The 20,487-nt window shown below is 41.5% G+C and overlaps 1 protein-coding gene across 9 annotated transcripts in view; it reads left to right on the top strand.

The window, feature by feature from the left end:
• CWF19L2 (CWF19 like cell cycle control factor 2) overlaps positions 1-20,487 on the top strand; it is a 120,704-nt gene that overhangs the window by 82,049 nt on the left and 18,168 nt on the right. For 6 of the 9 annotated variants that reach the window (XM_067289913.1, XM_067289901.1, XM_067289895.1 and 3 more), the window contains exons 13-16: positions 1,666-1,878; positions 3,016-3,132; positions 10,277-10,432; positions 12,033-12,113. In XM_067289913.1, coding sequence (XP_067146014.1) covers positions 1,666-1,878; positions 3,016-3,132; positions 10,277-10,432; positions 12,033-12,113 — 567 coding nt within the window. Of the gene's footprint in view, positions 1-1,665; positions 1,879-3,015; positions 3,133-10,276; positions 10,433-12,032; positions 12,114-12,175; positions 12,422-13,358; positions 13,744-20,487 lie in introns of those variants that run through there. The other 3 variants (XR_010883199.1, XM_067289918.1, XM_067289915.1) reach the window with 3 other exon arrangements.

The raw sequence follows: 20,487 nt of genomic DNA, 5'->3' as shown, positions 1-20,487 counted from the left end.
TTTCATTATGTTGATAAAGACGTATAATTCAGTCAAAGTAATCCACCTACTGAGTAAAATCCCTTCAGTTAATATTAGTCCTTTGTTAGAGCTACCCCAGTCAGTGTTCTAAAATGTTTTAGGATTTGCTGTGAAGACACTTTTGCCATTTCCTTAGCAATTCTTGGAGCAAAACTGCTGATGCATAAATCTGCCAAGACTCTGAAGGTCCAGCACACCCAGTATCAAGAAATCTCTATGGTGTACTGTCTTTTTCTTGTTATTTTGATAAGGAAATTACTGAAATGATTCAAGGTAAAATTACAGTTGAGTATAGCATAAAAGTATTGCAGCACTAGAACTTCATTTAAAGAAAAAAAAAAGAAAAATTATTTTGAATGCTTTTTACATTTGCTTTAGATATATATGTTGAGTGTTAGGGTATTAATGGCACATAATTTTTAAAGCTGTGTAGAGTAGCCAAGGCAGTAAGTAGAGAGGTACTTTCTAAAGTCCTTCAAAAAATTAATCTTTGCAGTCAAGACTTGAAGTCTTGATTTAGGCAGGATTTAGGCAAGATGACTTTAGGTTCCATTGTCATCAGGAAAGATTAATAGAGACTAATGCTATATTTAAAAAAAAATCTGTGAGTGGTGAAGCTTAGTGAAGTTTTGTTGTATGGATTTTGATCCCATCACCTATGTATACTTCTCTCCTTCTTTCCATTCACTTTCTCTTGCTTCTGCTGTTGTGATTCCACCTTCTTATCACATCCCTTATGACCTCCTATCACCTTTAGCATCTCCAGTTCCTACCTATGGACTCCATCCCTCTTAAATACTGTCTAGGTGAGAAATACCCAGTTTATGTTGGTTCCTGTAAGATACCACCAACTTTCAGGCATGCATTTGTAAGAAATTCAGTATTTTCGGAGCTTCCTTTTGTAGCTGGGGCATTTAACTAAAGGGGCTGAGCAAACAAAAGACCTCTAAAACATTCTGCCTTGTTTCTGATTATGTGTATACAAGTGTATCTGTTTTTAACTATGTATCTTATTAGTTGGGTTGGTTATTTAGTGAATCCATATCTTGCAATAGTTGCATTCAAGGAAGACTAAATATTGAAAATAACTATATTTTTGCCCAAAGTGAACTTAGTGCTGTTCATTTGGAAAGAACAATTGTAGGCATGTTTTCACAGAATATGAACATGCGGTGCAGAGTCATGGTCTAGTTATTTCACAGCAGATGATTTTTATGGACACTGATAGTCATAATAGGAGAGGAGAAGGAGGGGAAAGACTAAAATAAAATGTATGATAAACTATTAATGAGAATGTTTTCTTAATCAAACTGGAAAAAAAAGAAGTGCATCTGTTTAAAGCTGAAGCTAATTTTGGAATATATAGTCCTGGAGGGAACCTAACTTGAGATGGAATGTAGTAATATATTCTGCTCACTACTGTCATGCATCTATACTTATATAAAATCTTAGACAGTACAGGTGTTAAAACTGCTGTCAAGACATGTACCTCATAATTACACATCTTGCAGATGGCTTGTGGAAAGAAGTAATGGTACTATTACATACTTTACACTTCTATCAGGGAAGGATACTAGAAAGAGCTAAGTAATTCTTCATGCTTATATTTATATATATGTGCAATTTTCCTCTGTATCTTTTCAGCTTATGGAAAAAACTGACAGAGAGTATTACACTCTGGATGACATGTTTGTTTCCAAAGCAGCAAAAGGAGAGCGTAGTGGGGAAGAGGAAGAAAGACAAAGAAGAAAAGCAATACATGAGCACCAACAGCTTGCTGCATCCATGGAAAAGTGCCCATATTGTTTTGATAGCAATGAACTTTCTAAACATCTTATTATTGCAATTGGCACCAAGGTAAGAAAATGGCAGTTCAGCACAAAAGTAAAAATAAAAAAGAAATGAAGGAAGGCAGTGTTAAAGCTGAAGTGCCTACGATTATGAATAAAATCACTTCTTTGAAATGATTTATTGGAAGGGCAAGGAAAATAGGATGCGGTCAATTAATTTCAGAATTTCCTAAAGGGTGAGGGAGAAAAAGATATGAATCTGCCCTGAAAGATAAAGCTGATCTTTGTTATTAGAACTTTGGATTTGTGGAAGGCACAGAAGCAATGATGAAAGATCTGAGCGCAGAGATTAGTGTGTAGGTGGATTTGTGGAAAACTAAATCACACTGCATAGGAGGAAATTTAAACTGGTTAAGAAATGTACCTCAGTGATACCAAAGAAAGTTAAGTAGAGAATTCCATTTTTAAGCCTGAAGTCCTTTGAAAAGGGCAATGTTTTGTACAGGGAACCTACTTGTTTCTGTTCGTCCTTTTAAAATATATATACATATTTGGATTCATAACATCTAAATGCTTTAATATAGACTTTTCTTTTTATCATTCTTTCTCCAATGTTGTCACTCATTTTTGATGTTTTTCACTTGATTTAAAAACATTTTATATGCCAAGGAATTAAATACATAAATATATACGTATTTTAATGCGAGCCTGTTCTAATGGACTAAACAGTGTGATTTTGTAATGGTTAGGTTACTGGTTGGTCTAAAAGCCTTGCTACTGCCTTGTCAGTGGATCTCCTGTGTGGATACTACTGCTTCACTGGAGCTACTGATGGATAGTACCAAATGTCCACACAGAGTGCTTAGGATTTTCCATACTCCATGGAAAATTTCCATGTACCTTTGGAGCTAAGATTGCTCAGGGTTTTTACTGGATGTGGTTCAGTAGTTGCTCTGTTTAGGGTTCTACTCACATTTCTAATGAAGTTCTCTAGCAATTAAAGTGTCCAGGCAAAGAACAGAAAGCAAGCTAAATAGCTTTTAAGTCTTTTTAAAAACACTAAGATTACTATTACCTTGCTGTAATTAGAGGACGATGGCTTTAGTTTGGATGTTATCAAAACAATGCATTTCTTAGCCTTAACAATGGAAGGGTTTCTAACACTAGAAAAATAGGCACTTCAGTTTTTGTCTCCTCTTTATAGGTATACTTGTCTCTACCAAGCAATCAACCCCTCACTGAAGGCCACTGCCTCATAGCCCCTTTACAGCACCATACTGCAGCCACTCTTTTGGATGAAGACATCTGGGAAGAAATCCAGGTCAGCAGAACAATCCTGTTTACTACAGCTGAGAAATGGTCTTGTGTTCTAACCATTTGTTTAAAAAAAAAAAATTGCTTTGATACTTGTCATAAATATCTGTTTTCATAATCTCTGGCGTGGCAGCTCTTCTGTGATTCCACTATGGGGCAGAACATTCTCACTTCATGGATGAAAATTAGTGGTCAAAAATTGAAAAAAGGGAGATATGGTGTAAACATTGAAGAAAAGTTGCCATTATGAGGACTAGAAAAAGTTGCCTAGGAACACTGCAGAACCTCTGCACCACTATGCACCAGATTTTTTGTTTGTTTGGGGTTTTTTTGGCTGATCTGATTTTGGGTTGGATGTCATGAGAGAGGAGAGGACTATTTCATTCTTCTTGAGATAAGTGAGGTCTTATTTAGAGCATAGGGTCCAGTTTCCTACCTTTAAAAAGAATAATTATTAAAAGAAAGTGCAAAGCATGATGGGTCAGGCTTTCCAACTCTCTTATGAAGACATTTTTAAGGTTTGGAGTTTCCTTTTCTTTGAAAAGGGAAAACCAAGGGGGAGATGTAACAGGCTTCTACCTAAGAGATTGACAGTGATCAGCTTTTTCCCCTGCCATTGGGATTAATACAAGGATAAAAACAACTTGCAACCAGTGTTTTACATCAAAATTTTGGGAGACTATTCCAGACTGTAGAAAGGGTTCATTGCTTGCACAGTTACTTAAGTTTAAAAGCAGGTTAATCCATGTGCTTGAAATGGTCTGAGTAACCTTGGTCTTGCCTCAGTGCTGGCAGATGGATTCTCAGACTTCCCAAAGTTGCTCCCGACTTTGATCCTCATCACTGATGTAATTTTTATACAGTGTCTCCCAGTGAATTATGCCCTTGCCAAGCAAGAAGGGAAAGGAGTACTTTTGCATACTATAGAAATTCTTTAGAAAGTTGAATAAGAAGCAAACAAGTGTGACAAGTAGAAACTGGAGGAGCAACAGAGCATGGGGAAAAGTGATAAATATATTTAACCTGTAAATTTTTAACTAAATAGGGGTATAGAAAGAATGGTCCTGAGTAAAAGATGATCACTTTTCTAAATGTGTATGAGAAGGCAAATAGAATAAAGAAAAGATAAACAAATGCAGTTTCTGTATTCAATGCTAGTCCTTTCCTTGCTAGAAAACGTAAAATGTCTTTTTAACTAGTTGGTAAAATGATTATCCATTGGTTCTGTGGATATATTTATTGCCAGTTTAAACATTTTGTTATGGCATAGTACTTCAGGAATGATGGACACAGGTTTTCTCAGCTCCTGTGTGATTCAGTAGAAGGAGTCTTGTAGGCTTCAGCAAGAGTATAAGCATACCCTTACACAGTGACTAAACTAATGCCAGAGCCATGTTTTATATTGCTATAGGGGAAAAAGACATTTTTATTGCACTTTAAATATTTATAAAATTCTATATTGATGTTCACTTACTGTGCAAAGCACATGTTTTAGCTAACTATTTTTGTTATGTTGTTTTTCTTATGATATGTTGGAATAAAACAAGAAGGGTTGGTTTATACTTTATGCTTTCAGGCACTTGAATTCAGTGTGTTCCTTATTTTATACTTATGTGCTCACTTGCCGAAATAAATGTGCATGTAATTATTAAAAATGACAAGATAAAAATCTTTGCACATTCTGTATTGCCTGGACTGTGGCATGCATTAATCTCCTCTGCACATGAGCATAAGCTGTGCCCCTTATTTGCTCTTGTGAACAGTTTTGTAGTTTTCAGTGCTAATTATTCTTGATATTTTTGCCCACTCAGAATTTGGAGGAAAAGTGCAATGTATTTAAAAACAAGAAATTGCAATCTGGGAAATGTTAGCTAACATCTGCAGGCCTTTTAATGGATTTGTATTTCAATTGGTATTGCAGGGTAGGAACTGTAAGTAATATTCTTTCTTGGTCTTTGGTTTAATGTTCCTCTTTGCTCCTGCTATGAGAATGGGGTATTAATGAAGAGGAGAAAGACAGCAGTGTGGCTGCACAGAGTCCAGCTTTTTCTAAATTATCAGAGTTGAAAATAATTTTCATGCAGTAATTTATGCTATCTAATGAATAGTAGTAATTTATTTTATGAGTTTTGGGGGGGATGGGGAAGAACAGAGGAAATTAAACCATTTTACTGTTTATAGCAAGTTTTGATGCTCTTTTTAAAAACTAAGGTTTCTTTAATTGTAGGAGAAGAGGTAAAGCAATATGCTTGGGCTGAGAATGACAGCTTGTCACTTATCTCACCGTGGTTGCTTCTTTTGGTGTATTTCAAAAGTAGGGGTCCAAAGGAAAAAAAAAAAGACGACAAACTTGTCACATCTGTCACTGTGCCCAATAAAGTCCCATATCAGTCATGGTACAGTGATGTATTTACTGGGCAATATTTCCTAGCTACAGTTCATTGGCTGTTTTGGGGTTGGGGTTATCTTGCCACAGCAAGTAACAAGTAGTGTCATCTTGCCACAGCAAGGGCAGCTTGTTTGTGAGGATGGATTCAGGACTCAAGGGCCTGCTTTGGAGGGCTTAAATACTTAGTTAAAATGTACGGTTTGGCCAAGCTTCTTTAAACCTTTGGTTTGATTTACATTATGCAAGATGACAAAAGGATGGGAAGAAGAGAGTTCAATTCCTGGTCCTGTTGCACTGAAAAAAATGGTGGTTTGTTTTCCACCTCCTTTACTTTAGTACCTGCTGATACATCTATGAATAGCTCTGTTTTGCTTGTTTTATTCATCAGCTTTCCATTTGCATTAAGATTGGAAACTTTAAACTTTTAGATGGGATTAGCCTTTTATTTCTGTTGTGTGTACTTCCGAGTATGTTTGCTTGACAATAATGGAAAAGAAAAATCAATGGAAAAAGTATAACCAGTGAGTGATGTCTCATAGACCTACGGAACCTATGCGCTATGAGACTCATACAGTACCAGTGATTTCTAGGTTTACAGTATGGAAATGCTATAGGGAGCAGGTATAATCTTCTAATAAGGGTCTTCATTTTAGAAAAGCACTTTTCAAGATCTTAATTTGAGACACTTTCGGAAACATTCATCCTGTCACAAAATCAGATCTTCTGTGCCTTTCAGAATGAGTCTCTGAATGTGTCTCTGGAATCATCTGCTGTGTTTGAAAATCTGGTTCAGCATTTGCATTGTGAGCTAGAGAGTGATGCTCTTCCATCTCTTAGTTGCTAATGCCAGCTGCCAGGAGTAGGGGAGCAGCAAAAGCAGGATGCTCCCTAGGGCAGATGTTCCAGGAATGAAGGGTGACAGCAAGGCAGGCAGGGGAAATCACCTCACCCCAGGGGTGCAGCCCCACAGCGCCCAGGCAGGGTGAGCAGACCAGGTCCCGCAATGGTTGCCAGGGTCAGCCACAGCTCAGGGGTTGCCAGACAAGTCTGCAGTGACGAGGCTGGTCCAGGGTCAAGTCAACAAGTCGGGGTCGGGATCAGCCAGTTAACGGCTGGGCGCGAGCATCCCTGCAACATAGCTCAGGCAAGGGCCGGGGCTGAGGGCTGGGACTTGTGCACAGCTCCTGGGGGCAGGCGGCCAGGCCCTGCGGACCAGGCCCTGCTCTCCCAGCTCCTCTCCCTTCCAGAGCCCTGGCAGGGAGAAGAGGTCACGGAACCTGTTGGGAACATGCAGGACCCTGAAACCAATGGCTAGTAGAATTACGAATATACTTTTAAGTGCAGTGCCACTATCCCATGAAGGGGAACTGTTAAGCATACGCTGAGGCCAGATACATTACAGTATTGCATTTGGTTACCTTCTGTATAGCGAAGATGATACTTAGAGCCATGGCTTTCTTTTAGGCAAGGTTAATACATGCCTTAAAGGTCAAGCATGCCTGATGGAAATGTCATTTTTTGATAAATTGTGTAATTGGAAGGAATAGAGGAAGGATAATGGTATTTGGAGTCAATACAAGCCCAGACATTAACTTCTCAGAAATTGTAAGCTTGTGACCTCCTGCTAAAGCCATGTAGTTTTATGGAACATCACAGTTACGAAGTTCAACATAGTTTTAATTTCAGCTGTAGAAAAGATGTGGTATTTATTCAAAATGAGTCTGTATGGTTAATTATAATCACAGAATCACAGAATCGCTGAGGTTGGAAGGGACCTCTGGAGATCATCTAGTCCAACTCCCCTGCTCAAGCAGGGTCACCTAGAGCACATTGCACAGGATTGTGTCCAGACAGCTTTTGAATATCTCCAGAGAAGGAGACTCCACAGCCTCTCTGGGCAACCTGGTCCAGTGCTCTGTCACCCTCACAGTGAAGAAGTTTTTCCTCATGTTCAGATGGAGTTGTCTGTGTTTCAGTTTGTGCCCGTTGCCTCGCATCCTGTCACTGGGCACCACTGAAAAGAGTCTGGTCCCATCCTCTAGACACCCTCCCTTAAGATCCTTGTACACATTGATAAGATCTCCTCTCAGCCTTCTCTTCTCCAAGCTAAACAGGCCCAGCTCTCTCAGCCTTTCCTCATAAGAGAGATGTTCCAGTCCCCTAATCATCTTTGTAGACTTTCGCTGGACTTGCTCCAGTAGTGCCACATCCCTCTTGTACTGGGGAGCCCAGAACTGGACGCAGTACTCCAGATGTGGCCTCACCAGGGCTGAGGAGAGGGGGAGAATCACCTCCCTCGACCTGCTGGCAACACTCTTCCTCATGCACCCCAGGATACCATTGGCCTTCTTGGCCACAAGGGCACATTGCTGCCTCATGCTTAACTTGGTGTCCACCAGCACTCCCAGGTCCTTCTCCGCAGAGCTGCTTTCCAGCAGGTCAACCCCCAACCTGTCCTGGTGCTTGGGGTTATTCCTCCCCAGGTGCAGGACCCTGCACTTGCCTTTGTTGAACTTCAGGAGGTTCCTCTCTGCCCACCTCTCCAGCCTGTCCAGGTCTCTCTGAATGGCAGCACAGCCCTCTGGGGTATCAGCCACTCCTCCCAGTTTGGTATTGTCAGCAAACTTGCTGAGTGTGCACTCTGTCCCCTCATCCAGGTCATTGATGAAGAAGTTGAACAAGACTGGACCCAGTCCTGACCCCTGGGGGACACCGCTAGCTACAGGCCTCCAACTAGACTCTGCACTGCTGATCACAACTCTCTGAGCTCTGCCATTCAGCCAGTTCTCAATCCACATCACTGTCCACTCATCCAGCCCATACTTCCTGAGCTTGTCTATGAGGATGTTATGGGAGACAGTGTCAAAAGCCTTGCTGAAGTCAAGGTAGACAACATCCACTGCTCTCCCCTCATCTACCCAGCCAGTCATTCCATCAGAGAAGGCTATCAGATTGGTTAGGCATGATTTCCCCTTGGTGAAGCCATGCTGACTACTCCTCATAACCTTCTTTTCCTCCACATGCTTGGAGATGGCCTCCAGGATGAGCTGCTCCATCATTTTTCCAGGGATAGAGGTGAGGCTGACTGGCCTGTAGTTCCCTGGGTCCTCCTTCTTGCCCTTTTTGAAGACTGGGGTGACATTAGCCTTCTTCCAGCCTTCAGGCACCTCTCCTGTCCTCCATGACCTTTCAAAGATGATGGAGAGTGGCTTAGCAATGACATCCGCCAGCTCGCTCAGCACTCGTGGGTGCATCCCATCAGGGCCCATGGATTTGTGGGTGTCAAGTTTGCTTAAATGATCTCTAACCCGATCCTCCTCGACCAAGGGAAAGTCTTCCTTTCTCCAGGCTTTCTTTCTTGCCTCCAGGGTCTGGGATTCTTGAGGGCTGGCCTGAGCAGTAAAGACTGAAGCAAAGAAGGCATTCAGTAACTCTGCCTTCTCTGCATCCTTTGTCACCAGGGCACCCACCCCATCCAGCAAAGGCCCCACATTTTCCCTAGTCTTCCTCTTGCTACTGACGTATTTGAAGAAGCCCTTCTTGCTGTCCTTGACATCTCTCGCCAGATTTAATTCCAAACGGGCCTTAGCCTTCCTCGTTGCATCCCTGCATACTCTGACAACGTTCCTATATTCCTCCCAAGTGGCCTGTCCCCCTTTCCACTTTCTGTAGACTTCCTTCTTCTGGTTGAGTTTTGCCAGGAGCTCCTTGCTCATCCATGCAGGTCTCCTGCCTCCTTTGCTTGACTTCCTACTCATAGGGATGCACCGCTCTTGAGCCTGGAGGAAGTGATGTTTGAATATTAACCAGCTCTCTTGAACGCCCCTTCCTCCTAGGGCCCTAACCCATGGGATTCCTCCAAGTAGGTCCCTGAAGAGGCCAAAGTTTGCTCTCCTCAAGTCCAGGGCTGCGATCCTACTTGGTGCCCTGCTGCCTCCTCGCAGGATCCTGAACTCCACCATCTCATGGTCACTGCAGCCAAGGCAGCCCCCAACCTTCACATCTTCCACCAGTCCTTCTTTGTTTGTTAGTACGAGGTCCAGCAGCACACCTCTCCTTGTTGGCTCCTCCACCACCTGTGTCAAGAAGTTGTCACCAATGCTCTGTTTGTGCCTAGCTGTGTTGTCTTTCCAGCAGATATCGGGGTGGTTGAAGTCCCCCATGAGAACCAGGGCCTGGGATTGTGAGGCTACTTCCAGCTGTCTGTAGAAGGCCTCATCAACTTCCTCTTCCTGATCAGGTGGCCTGTAGTAAACACCCACAACAGTGTCACCCATGCTAGCCTGCCCTTTAATCCTTACCCATAAGCTCTTGACTCGCTCTTCATCCACCCCTAGGCACAGCTCAATACATTCCAGGTGCTCTCTCACATAAAGAGCAACTCCACCACCTCACTTTCCTGGCCTGTCTTTCCTAAAAAGCATGTAGCCATCCATGACAGCACTCCAGTCATGCGAACTATCCCACCATGTCTCTGTAATGGCAATGAGATCATGGCCCTGCGACCGCACACAGATCTCTAGTTCTTCCTGTTTGTTCCCCATGCTGCGTGCATTGGTGTACTAATTGGTGTGTATTTCACAATAGTTTTCTAGACTTCCTATGTTTATATCATGGGGAAATGTCATTCACATTAAACTGTTGAAATATAGGATGTTTCTAGTATGATTGTTGTTGTTATCCATTTTATTATGAATATAGTATAAAACAAGTCTGAAAACTTTCAGAAGCAAATTCAAATGATACCTTTTTCTTTAAACAGATGTTCAGAAAGGCTTTGGTGAAGATGTTTGAAGCGAAGGAACTGGACTGTGTCTTCCTAGAAACAAACATGAGTATGAAGAAACGGTATCACATGGTATATGAATGCATTCCTCTTCCAAGAGAAGTAGGAGATATGGCTCCAATCTATTTTAAGGTATATGAAAATGTTTTGTCTTAATATTTGGCTTTATCATAATCCATCTTTTTATGGAAAACTTTTTAATATTCAGGTACTATTTTTGAAAAAAAATAGATTCTTTTTTTCTCCATGAAGAAGTATTCCTTGATCTTGAAACAAGTCCTGTGATGAGGTAATTCTGTTTTTGAAGTAGTCAGTGGAAGAGCTGTATGTCACTGTGCAGTTGTCTTGAGTCTGATTGCATTGACAAATACTTCAAGAAACTATGCTTCTTTTTCTTCAAGAGCTGTAAGGATTTGCAGTACTCCTCACTTACGTCCTTCAGCATAAATTTAAAACTCCATACATGGGCCTTAGCAAGCATAAAATTAGGAAATAGTGTCAACTGTTCTAATAAATACCAACATGTTATCTTGAGAAATAGCTGTCTCCCCAGTAAAGTCAAACGTACCCAACACACAACTCCTGTAGCATTGGACAGCCCAGCTGGGCAGGAGTTAACACAATATTGCTTCCTTATTTCATGCCACAGTGTACCAGCTAAGCTGCTCTGTTTCATCCCCGTTTTGTTTCAGAATGCCCAAACTCTACTTGTGTCTTGGGTCTCTGATTAACATTAGCAGCATGATAGATCTCTCTTTAATAGCTTTTCTATTCTCTTTCCACTGACCCTATAAGGAAAGGCTCATTGATTCTTCTGCACAGAACTGAGAAAGTATGTACGGCCATTAAACTTTTCAGAGATTGGATCATGATTTGCCTTTTAATGATATAGGATCGGAAACCCCCCCCCCACACACACCTTTTGTAGGGTAAATTTGGCTGTGTGCACACATACATCATATTTATAATTAACTTATTTTATTTGTTCCTTAAACTCATTTTTGTTTTCTGGAAATAAATCATTTTGATTTGTTTTTGATGAAGTGGAACAGTCAGTCTGACAAACAGCAATGCAGTAACTTTTACCACATTCAAAATTGTCCACTTGGTTGATTTCATTCACTGTTGAATGTGCTTCAAGTGCTAGTAAATCTTGTATTTTCTGTAAAAGAAAGATGAAGTACAAAATTTAATGTAATGTCATTTGCATAAAACTTTCATTCAGAAGCTTCCACCATTAAAGTACACAGCAAATAAAATTTAAAAGGTACCTGCACTATACCTCACTATACCTACTTCCATACTGTGGAGGATATAGAGATAGCTTGAGAAGTCTTTGAGCACAATCAGCTGAGCACAATTTTCCTCTTAGTTAAAAAAAAAAAAAAAAAGAAAAAGGGGGGGAGGGAGGAGCTAGTATGGTGCAATGAATTAATAAAGGGTTTTGTATGACTTCAGTCTTTAATAATTTGAAAGTTTCTTGTTAGAGATAATTTGTGTCAAGCAAAAGTTAAATTTCAGAAAAAAAGAGAAACAGAATTAAGTGAGTTTATAATACAATGCCTCTATAATGTAAGTAAGTTCTGGAAATAAGGTTACTTTGTTAAGAATTAATTGGTATTTGCAGTGCAAAATATTTCTTATAATTCACTTTATTACATCGAAAAGTTAGTTCACTCTTTACTTGCTGTGTGAAGGGCTATTTTCACATTTAAATAAAATAATTTTGCAGAAAGCTATAATGGAATCTGATGAAGAGTGGTCCATGAACAAGAAGTTAGTTGATCTTTCTTCAAAAGATGTTCGGAAATCTGTAAGTAATAAAATGTATATTGAACACTGAATTTCTCTGCAAATTCTTCTCATCTTTTTCAGTTATTAACTGTTTCAAAGAGAGAAGAAAGGGAACACAATTAGATTAGCTGACCAGGAGATGGCATAGACATGATGAGAATTAAGAGTCTGAGTGAACTCCTAATAGGCGTCAATGAAAAGATTCCCATTTATTTCAACAGCAGATGGGCTGAGCTGCAAGCATTGGTTGAGAACAAAGCTGGCATTTTGAGGACATGTACCAGCATAATTTTCTTGATTAATTTTAAGAATTAAGATAGATCAAAGGTTTGTAAATTACTTTGCTGGAAAAGTATCATATAACTTCTGCATTGACCTAGAATAGTCTTCTGTGTTGCTAAGTTTACGAAGAGAAGATATGAATAGTAATGTAAATCTTTTTTCTAAAACAAGGGAGCAGTACTCTGTCTCCTGGATACTAAACTGAAACATCTTTGTATACAGAGCTACTAAAAGAACAGTGCTGGGATTGTTAGGTTTAAAGATTGTTCCATCGTTTTAATATTTGAGTAAAATGCATGGTATATAGACTTTAAGTCATGTGTAATTTATTACTAGGTAGTACTAATACTTAATTTATGAAAATGTCTTTTAGTAAATATATTTGCAATAAAAATACTGGTTTAGGGGAGAGAGGAGGAGATGCATTTTAATAATAAGTGAAGAATGCTATGTCAAAGAGGGAGAAATTAAATGCAAAGGAGTAAAGGGGTTGGTGACTGGATAGTATGAGAGGTTTTGTATATTGTGATGACTCAAACTAAATGAACAATGGTGCTTTAACAAAAAGGCAAACTATTCTGCCATATAAGCAGGAATGTCATATAAATGTAATTGTAGTCAGTTATGGGCCACCCTGTTCATACTAGTGAGGCCTCAGCTGGAATATTTCAGGTCCATTTTTTTCAACACTACATTTTAAGATATGTACAGAAGAGGAGAGCATAGATTAGGAATAGGTTTAGGATTTGTGCAGCCTAGGAAGGAAAAGACTGAAAAGGGATGTGATGATAATTTTCAGTATTTAAAAGATTGCTTTAAATAAGATACTGCTCAGTTGTTCACTAGGGCCTTTAGGTGCAGACAAGAAGGAATTCAATTAATTTGTAGCAAAGACTTAGGGAAGGCTTTCAACTTTAAGGTGTATGTAACCAGAAAACAGACTGGTTATGTTTTGAATTTCTTTTGCTTATTGGTGTTTCAGAACAGAGAAAAACAACCTTGCTCACGGATGAATGAAGTATAATTGATCTCATCTCATGGCAGGGCATCAGAGTATTTGGTTTCTTTAAGATTATTCTTAGCCATACATTTCTGTGATTGTTTTATATACCCATTTGAAGGCAAGCCAGTTTTCAGACTAAGTCAAGATACCCCTTTAAATGACTGAAGTGTATCTAAGTGTAAATTGTTACACAGTTGTGTTATTTTAATGTTATTTTCATTTCTGTCATCAATTCTCATGGTCTTGCATGTGTATCTGTTTTTGTTCCGTAGGGTACTCTGCTTTATTTGTTAGCTTTGCTATGCCTAACTGAATGCATGCATCCAAGAGTATTTTTTCTTTTAATAAAGATACCTTTCCTCTAGTCAAAAGTTACTGCAATTCTGTGTTTGTATTTCAACAATGTCGTGCTGATGCCATTACCTTTAGAGGTTTATGATACTATATATTCACTCATTATGGAAATGTAGATTTGGTGTTTTATTTCCTAACTAAACTCTTAGCATAACTGAGGTAGTGAAGGTATTTTTCAGTTTTGAGGAATGTTGTGCCATCATTTGTGTCTGATGGGTTGCCTGTCAAGGAAGTTGTATGCAAAGAGACAGATAATGGGCAAGAAATCCTGGAAAAGCTAAGTTAGACCCCAGTGCTCAGGGCACAGCTCTTTTGCTACGGCTATGAGAAAAGTTACCAAAGGGAGGGCTAAAGCATGAATAGAAACTGAGGAGTGGAAGAAAATGGTATTTGAGTGAGTGGCCAGGGACTGCTTGTCAGAGGTCATAACTGGAGTACACATGGCTGGGCTGGAGTTAAGGGTGGAGGGAGAACCCAAGATAACAGGATGTTAGGACTTAGACTGAGCCAAGACTGTTCTGCTTGAGAGATACGAAAGTGTGGTTAGAGGTTAATATAAAAGAAGTGAGAAATGCCCGCAGTCTTCAGGAAAAGATTAGAATACAGTATAGAGGCTGAGCTGAGGGCTGGCATATCAGAGAGTTGTTTTATGAGATCGTGGTGTCTGGGATGAGGAGCAGACATGTCTGGCACGTCATCTAATGGGCTCATTGTATGCAAAAAGAGGGACAATGGTGTCCAGAGGCAGAACCTTAGTGATCGAGTCTAAGCAGGTGAGATCAAAAATCAGGATTAGGAACCAGAACCAGGGCCAAGCCAGGTGAGAAACTGGAGGGATAAGAAAGGGGAACCAACACTATGGCAGACAAAAATAACAAGGACCAGGTACCGTAAGAATGGGAGCTGAAAGAAGAATTTAGAGCATGGCTGCAGTTCTAGATGCCAAGTGGACAAAAATAAGTTGTGGAATTGTCTTGTACAGGGGGCAGATAGAGCTTTGGCTAGGACAGCTCACTGCTTGGTCATTAGTCTCTTGGGACTCTCTTTCTGACAAGAGATTTATAAGAGTTGTGTAGGAATGAGTGTCTCTATGTTCAAGCAGAGCGTGACTGGGACTGATAGTTTTACTTTGGGGAATTTTTGCGCCCCTGGCAAATATACAAGTGCACCTTCTTTAGGAAAGATCACTGAAACATTGTTGCAGATGCTTCCTGGACTGTTCTGAGTGCCTAGTTTTGAATTCCCAGCCAGCACTCACCATTATCCAGAAATGCTTTACTAAAATCAGAATGTGTTCCATAGTCCATCGTCTGAGACTCCAGCTTGACAAGAGATCTTCAGGGAAAACATATTCTGGGAGAAAAATAGAAGGTAGATTTTATGGAAATTGCATGGAAAAAAATTTCCTCGTTCTTCCCTTTTCAATGAGTTTCCATGGTCTGAATCATTTCCTGTAGGAATTCTGAAGTGAGGATGACTTAGCAGTTTGTGAGCACCATGTTAAGATAGTAAAAATGGCTTATTTTGGTGCCAAGCGTCCTGACTGTAGCAACCGTGGCACCCCAACTTTGGAAACTTGCATCAATGTCATTGCTAACACTCCCATCAACACTAGCTTTAAGTATACTGTGTCAACCTGACATACTGTAGCTCAGTTCAAGCAAAGCGTGAAGTTGGACAAGCATTAAAGAAGGCTGAATTCTCCTCTGCTGTCTGTGTTTGTTAGCATTACCTCTGTGCTGAGGGAAGTCAGTATTTGAAACGCAGGTTATTTTTTGGCCTTATGACTTCTGGACTTGTGCTTTATGTTGAATTTGTGTCACTGGATTAGTCCTCAGCAGGATATGTAGGGAACATTTTCTATTCCACAAACTTTCCTTTTATTAAATGTTATAAATGAGGAAAAAAAAGTCAGGTGTTCACTCAACTATTATATTACAAGGTTTTTGTGTCTCATGAATTCAGATCCTTACTCAAAAGAAGCCCAGGAGAGACTTATGGATCTCTATTGATCAGTATATCCTACCACATACCATGCTATACTGTGAAGTTTGCCTCACCTTTCACTTTCATAGTCCTGCTTTTTAGCTATTGGATTCTGTCATTCTGAGGAAATGTCAGAAGCCTTTCTATTCCTTTTGCTCATCCTGTTGACTTCAGAAATTTTCTAAAACCTGAACTTCCCCAAACTCCTGTGAAGAAGAGAGAAGAATTTTTACATGTGCTGGTGAACCTTAAAAAAAAAAAAGAAAAAAAAAAGAGAGAGATTAGAAACCTTAATGAGTTTATTTAACATTATAACTATGTTCAAACTTAGAGGACCATGTTTACTGCTACATTCCATAATCATTCAGTTCAAATGATGACTGTCAGTTTGACAGCTACACCAACAGATAGGTAAGGACAAGCAAGATCATCCCTGTTACGACAATCAGTTGTGGCAGTAGTGAATCTGCCACCAGAGATCTTTCCTATTCATCTCCCTAGTCAGCTGGATGCTTTAGCAGGTAATGTGAGTAGAACTTTTTTTGCTAGATCATGACTGAGAAATCAAGAACTGAGTAATATGTAGCATCCACAGGGAGTAGGGTTATCTATCTAGATTTCTTTGACAGAAAAAAACAGTAAATATCTTACCTCGTGCTGCGTTGAAAGTCCTGGATCCTTTTCGTGCTTTGTTGATTGCCAGGACTGCTACATGCTTACGTTTTTTTGCCACTAGGACTCAAGAGGGTCAGGCAGAAGGTGGCCAGGGTTGTCACTCCTGCTCTTACTGAGCCATTGGCTTGGAGTTGTTGTTTTCAGTTTGTTTCCTTAAGACTCTACCCTTTCTGCTTTAACTGTTGTCTAGAGCCAAAAAGAATATACTGTTCTTGTCTTCTAATTTAATATCAGACATGGATTATGCTCTGTAAGCACCAAAAATATATTAATCCATAGTAAGAACAATTTCTTAGACAAACTCAGTAAGTGTGTATGTATATATATAAGGAGTAGTCAGCATGGCTTCACCAAGGGGAAATCATGCCTAACCAACCTCATAGCCTTCTCTGATGGAATGACTGGCTGGGTAGATGAGGGGAGAGCAGTGGATGTTGTCTGCCTTGACTTCAGCAAGGCTTTTGACACTGTCTCCCATAACATCCTCATAGACAAGCTCAGGAAGTATGGGCTGGATGAGTGGACAGTGATGTGGATTGAGAACTGGCTGAATGGCAGAGCTCAGAGGGTTGTGATCAGCAGTGCAGAGTCTAGTTGGAGGCCTGTAGCTAGCGGTGTCCCCCAGGGGTCAGGACTGGGTCCAGTCTTGTTCAACTTCTTCATCAATGACCTGGATGAGGGGACAGAGTGCACACTCAGCAAGTTTGCTGACAATACCAAACTGGGAGGAGTGGCTGATACCCCAGAGGGCTGTGCTGCCATTCAGAGAGACCTGGACAGGCTGGAGAGGTGGGCGGAGAGGAACCTCCTGAAGTTCAACAAAGGCAAGTGCAGGGTCCTGCACCTGGGGAGGAATAACCCCAAGCACCAGGACAGGTTGGGGGTTGACCTGCTGGAAAGCAGCTCTTCAGAGAAGGACCTGGGAGTGCTGGTGGACACCAAGTTAAGCATGAGGCAGCAATGTGCCCTTGTGGCCAAGAAGGCCAATGGTATCCTGGGGTGCATGAGGAAGAGTGTTGCCAGCAGGTCGAGGGAGGTGATTCTCCCCCTCTCCTCAGCCCTGGTGAGGCCACATCTGGAGTACTGCGTCCAGTTCTTGGCTCCCCAGTACAAGAGGGATATGGCACTACTGGAGCAAGTCCAGCGAAGGGCTACAAAGATGATTAGGGGACTGGAGCATCTCTCTTATGAGGAAAGGCTGAGAGAGCTGGGCCTGTTTAGCTTGGAGAAGAGAAGGCTGAGAGGAGATCTTATCAATGTGTACAAGTATCTTAAGGGAGGGTGTCGAGAGGATGGGACCAGACTCTTTTCAGTGGTGCCCAGTGACAGGACGCGAGGCAATGGGCACAAACTGAAACACAGACAATTCCATCTGAACATGAGGAAAAACTTCTTCACTGTGAGGGTGACAGAGCACTGGACCAGGTTGCCCAGAGAGGCTGTGGAGTCTCCTTCTCTGGAGATATTCAAAACGCGCCTGGATGCAATCCTGTGCAATGTGCTCTAGGTGACCCTGCTTGAGCAGGGGAGTTGGACTAGATGATCTCCAGAGGTCCCTTCCAACCTCAGCGATTCTGTGATTCTGTGATATGTGCAGGGGTGAGAAGCTGGGTTCAGAGAAACAATTCTGTTCCCGTTTATTTAGGTGATTCATTTTTATTGCAAGGTTTGGCCATTAACTTGCGTAATACTTTTGGCACCTGCTTCTGCATATCAGCTTGTATTGAAGGTCATACAATTTTTTTTTCATGTTGTGCCCTGGTTGAATTCTTGAATATTCTTCAGGTTTGTCTGGGTTGTTTTTTGTTTTTTTAATTCTTTGTCTATGAAAGACTCTCCACCCATGGAATTTTAGTCTGTCTAAAAGGGGAGTAGTCCTTTTCAGCATATGGCAACCTGTTTCCTGTTAGAATTTTCGGTGAAAACCTCAGTAACTGCACTTCCTTGGCATGAAGGATTATAGTAAGAATCCAACTGCATAATGCAGATTTTTCCCTAAATGGGTTTGCTGAAAAGTTTCTACATTTTGCTAAAAATCTTTTGCTTGAACCAATTGATGCATGCTCAGTATGTTTTCCAAAGTTCTCCCTGATAAATGTTCAGAAGAACTTCTAAATGATGAGGGAGAGAGATGACAACCCACAATCAAGTGAGGATGCGGTGAATTGTGTTGGCAAGCAAAGTGTGCGGGGTGATATGGGCAAGAGACCTCAAGCATATGCACAAAAATAAAGAAGTGCTGAGAGGACAGTATGATGGGGTAAGCTCTCATGCTTTTTCTGCGAAATCAGCATGACTGGCGCCTCTCTGAAATACCTGTACACTTAACACATGCAAGATGGGGAACAAATAGGTGGAATTAGAGGTCTGCGTGCAGTTGCTGGGCTACGTTCTCAATGGGATCGCTGGGACATGGTGGGATAGTTCACATGATTGGAGTGCTGCAATGGATAGATATAGACTCTTTGGGAAGGATGAGCTGGGAAAGTGAGGAGAAGGAATTACCATTTATGTGAGAGAGCAGCAGAAATGCATGGAGCTCTGCCTAGGGACAGGTGGGGGACGAGCTGAGAGCTTGTGGGTCAGGACTAGTGGGCAGACCAATATTGGTGATATTGTGGTAGCTGTCTGCTGCAGACTGCCTGATCAGGAAAAAGTCGATGAGGCTTTCATGAGACGACTGGATGAGGTTTGCAGGCCCTGATCTTCATGGATAACTTTAACCATCCTGGTATCTGCTGGAGGATGACACAGCAGGCCACCAGCAAGCCAGGAGGTTTCTGGAGTGCATCAGTGACAACTTCCTAACACAGATGGTTGAGGAGCTGAAGAGGAGAGATGCTCTGCTGGACCCCATGCTTACAAACAAGGAAGGACTGGTTAGGGATGTGACAGTCAGAAGCAGTGTTGGCTACAGTGACCATGAGGTGGAGGAGTTCAGGAGGATTGTGAGAGGAGGGAGCAGGGTCAAAAGCAGAATCGCACCCCTGGACTTCAGGAGATCAGACTTGGGGCTGTTCAGGGACCTGCTTAACAGATTCTGGTGGGCTATGCTTCTGGAGAAAAGAGGGTCCACGAGAGCTGGTTGATATTCATGGATCTCTTCCTCCAAGCTTAAGAATGGTCCATCCCAAGAAGCAGAAAATCAAACAAAGGTCTGCGTGGATGAACAAGGAGTTCCTGACAAAACTCAAACATAACAAAGAGGTGTACAAGAGGCAGAAGTAGAGACAGGTGACATGGGAGGAATATAGAGATGATGTCTGAGCACGCAGGGATGGGGTGAGGAGAGCCAAAGCACATCTGGAGTTGAATCTGATGAGGGATGTGAAAGACAACAAGAAAGGCTTCTCCCAAGTACTTAAGCAGCAAGAGAAAGGCTAGGGGAAGTGTGGGCCTGCTGCTGAATGGGGCAGGGGCCCTGGTGACAAAGGACACAGAAAAGACTGAATGCCTTCTTCACCTCAGTCTTTTCTGGTAAGACTGGCCTTTGGGAATCTGAGGCCTCTGAGACCAGAGGGAAGGTCTGGAGAAAGGAGGACTTAGGAGAGGAGGATCAGGTTAGGGACCACTTTTAAACAAACTGGACATGCACAAGTGCATGGGCCATGATGGGATGCATCTGTGAGTGCTGAGGGAGCTGGCAGATGACATTGTGAGGCCAATCTTGATTATCCTTGAAAGGCCATGGCAACTGGGATAGGTTCCCGAGGCCTGGAAAAGAGGAAGTGTTGCTCCTATCTTTAGGAAGGGCAGGAAGGAGGATGTAGGAAACTACGGGCCGCTCAGGCTCACCTTGATCCGTGGGAAGGTGATGGAGGAACTAATCCTGGATACCATTTGCAGGCATGTGAAGGACAGGAAGGTGATCAGGAGTAGTCAGCATGGATTTCTGAGGGGAAATGGTGCCTAACCAAGACGATAGCCTTCTGTGATGAGATGACTGGCTTAGTGGATGAGAGGAGAGCAGTGGATGTTGTCTATCTTGACTTCAGTAAGTCTTTTGATACTGTCTCCGCTAACATCTTTATAGACAAGCTGATGAAGTGCAGGCTAGAGAAGTGGGCAGTGAGGTGGATTGAAAACTGTCTAA

This window comes from Apteryx mantelli, chromosome 1 (assembly GCF_036417845.1).
Source record: "Apteryx mantelli isolate bAptMan1 chromosome 1, bAptMan1.hap1, whole genome shotgun sequence".
NCBI lineage: Eukaryota > Metazoa > Chordata > Aves > Apterygiformes > Apterygidae > Apteryx > Apteryx mantelli.
This window is presented reverse-complemented; position numbering and strand designations above follow the sequence as displayed.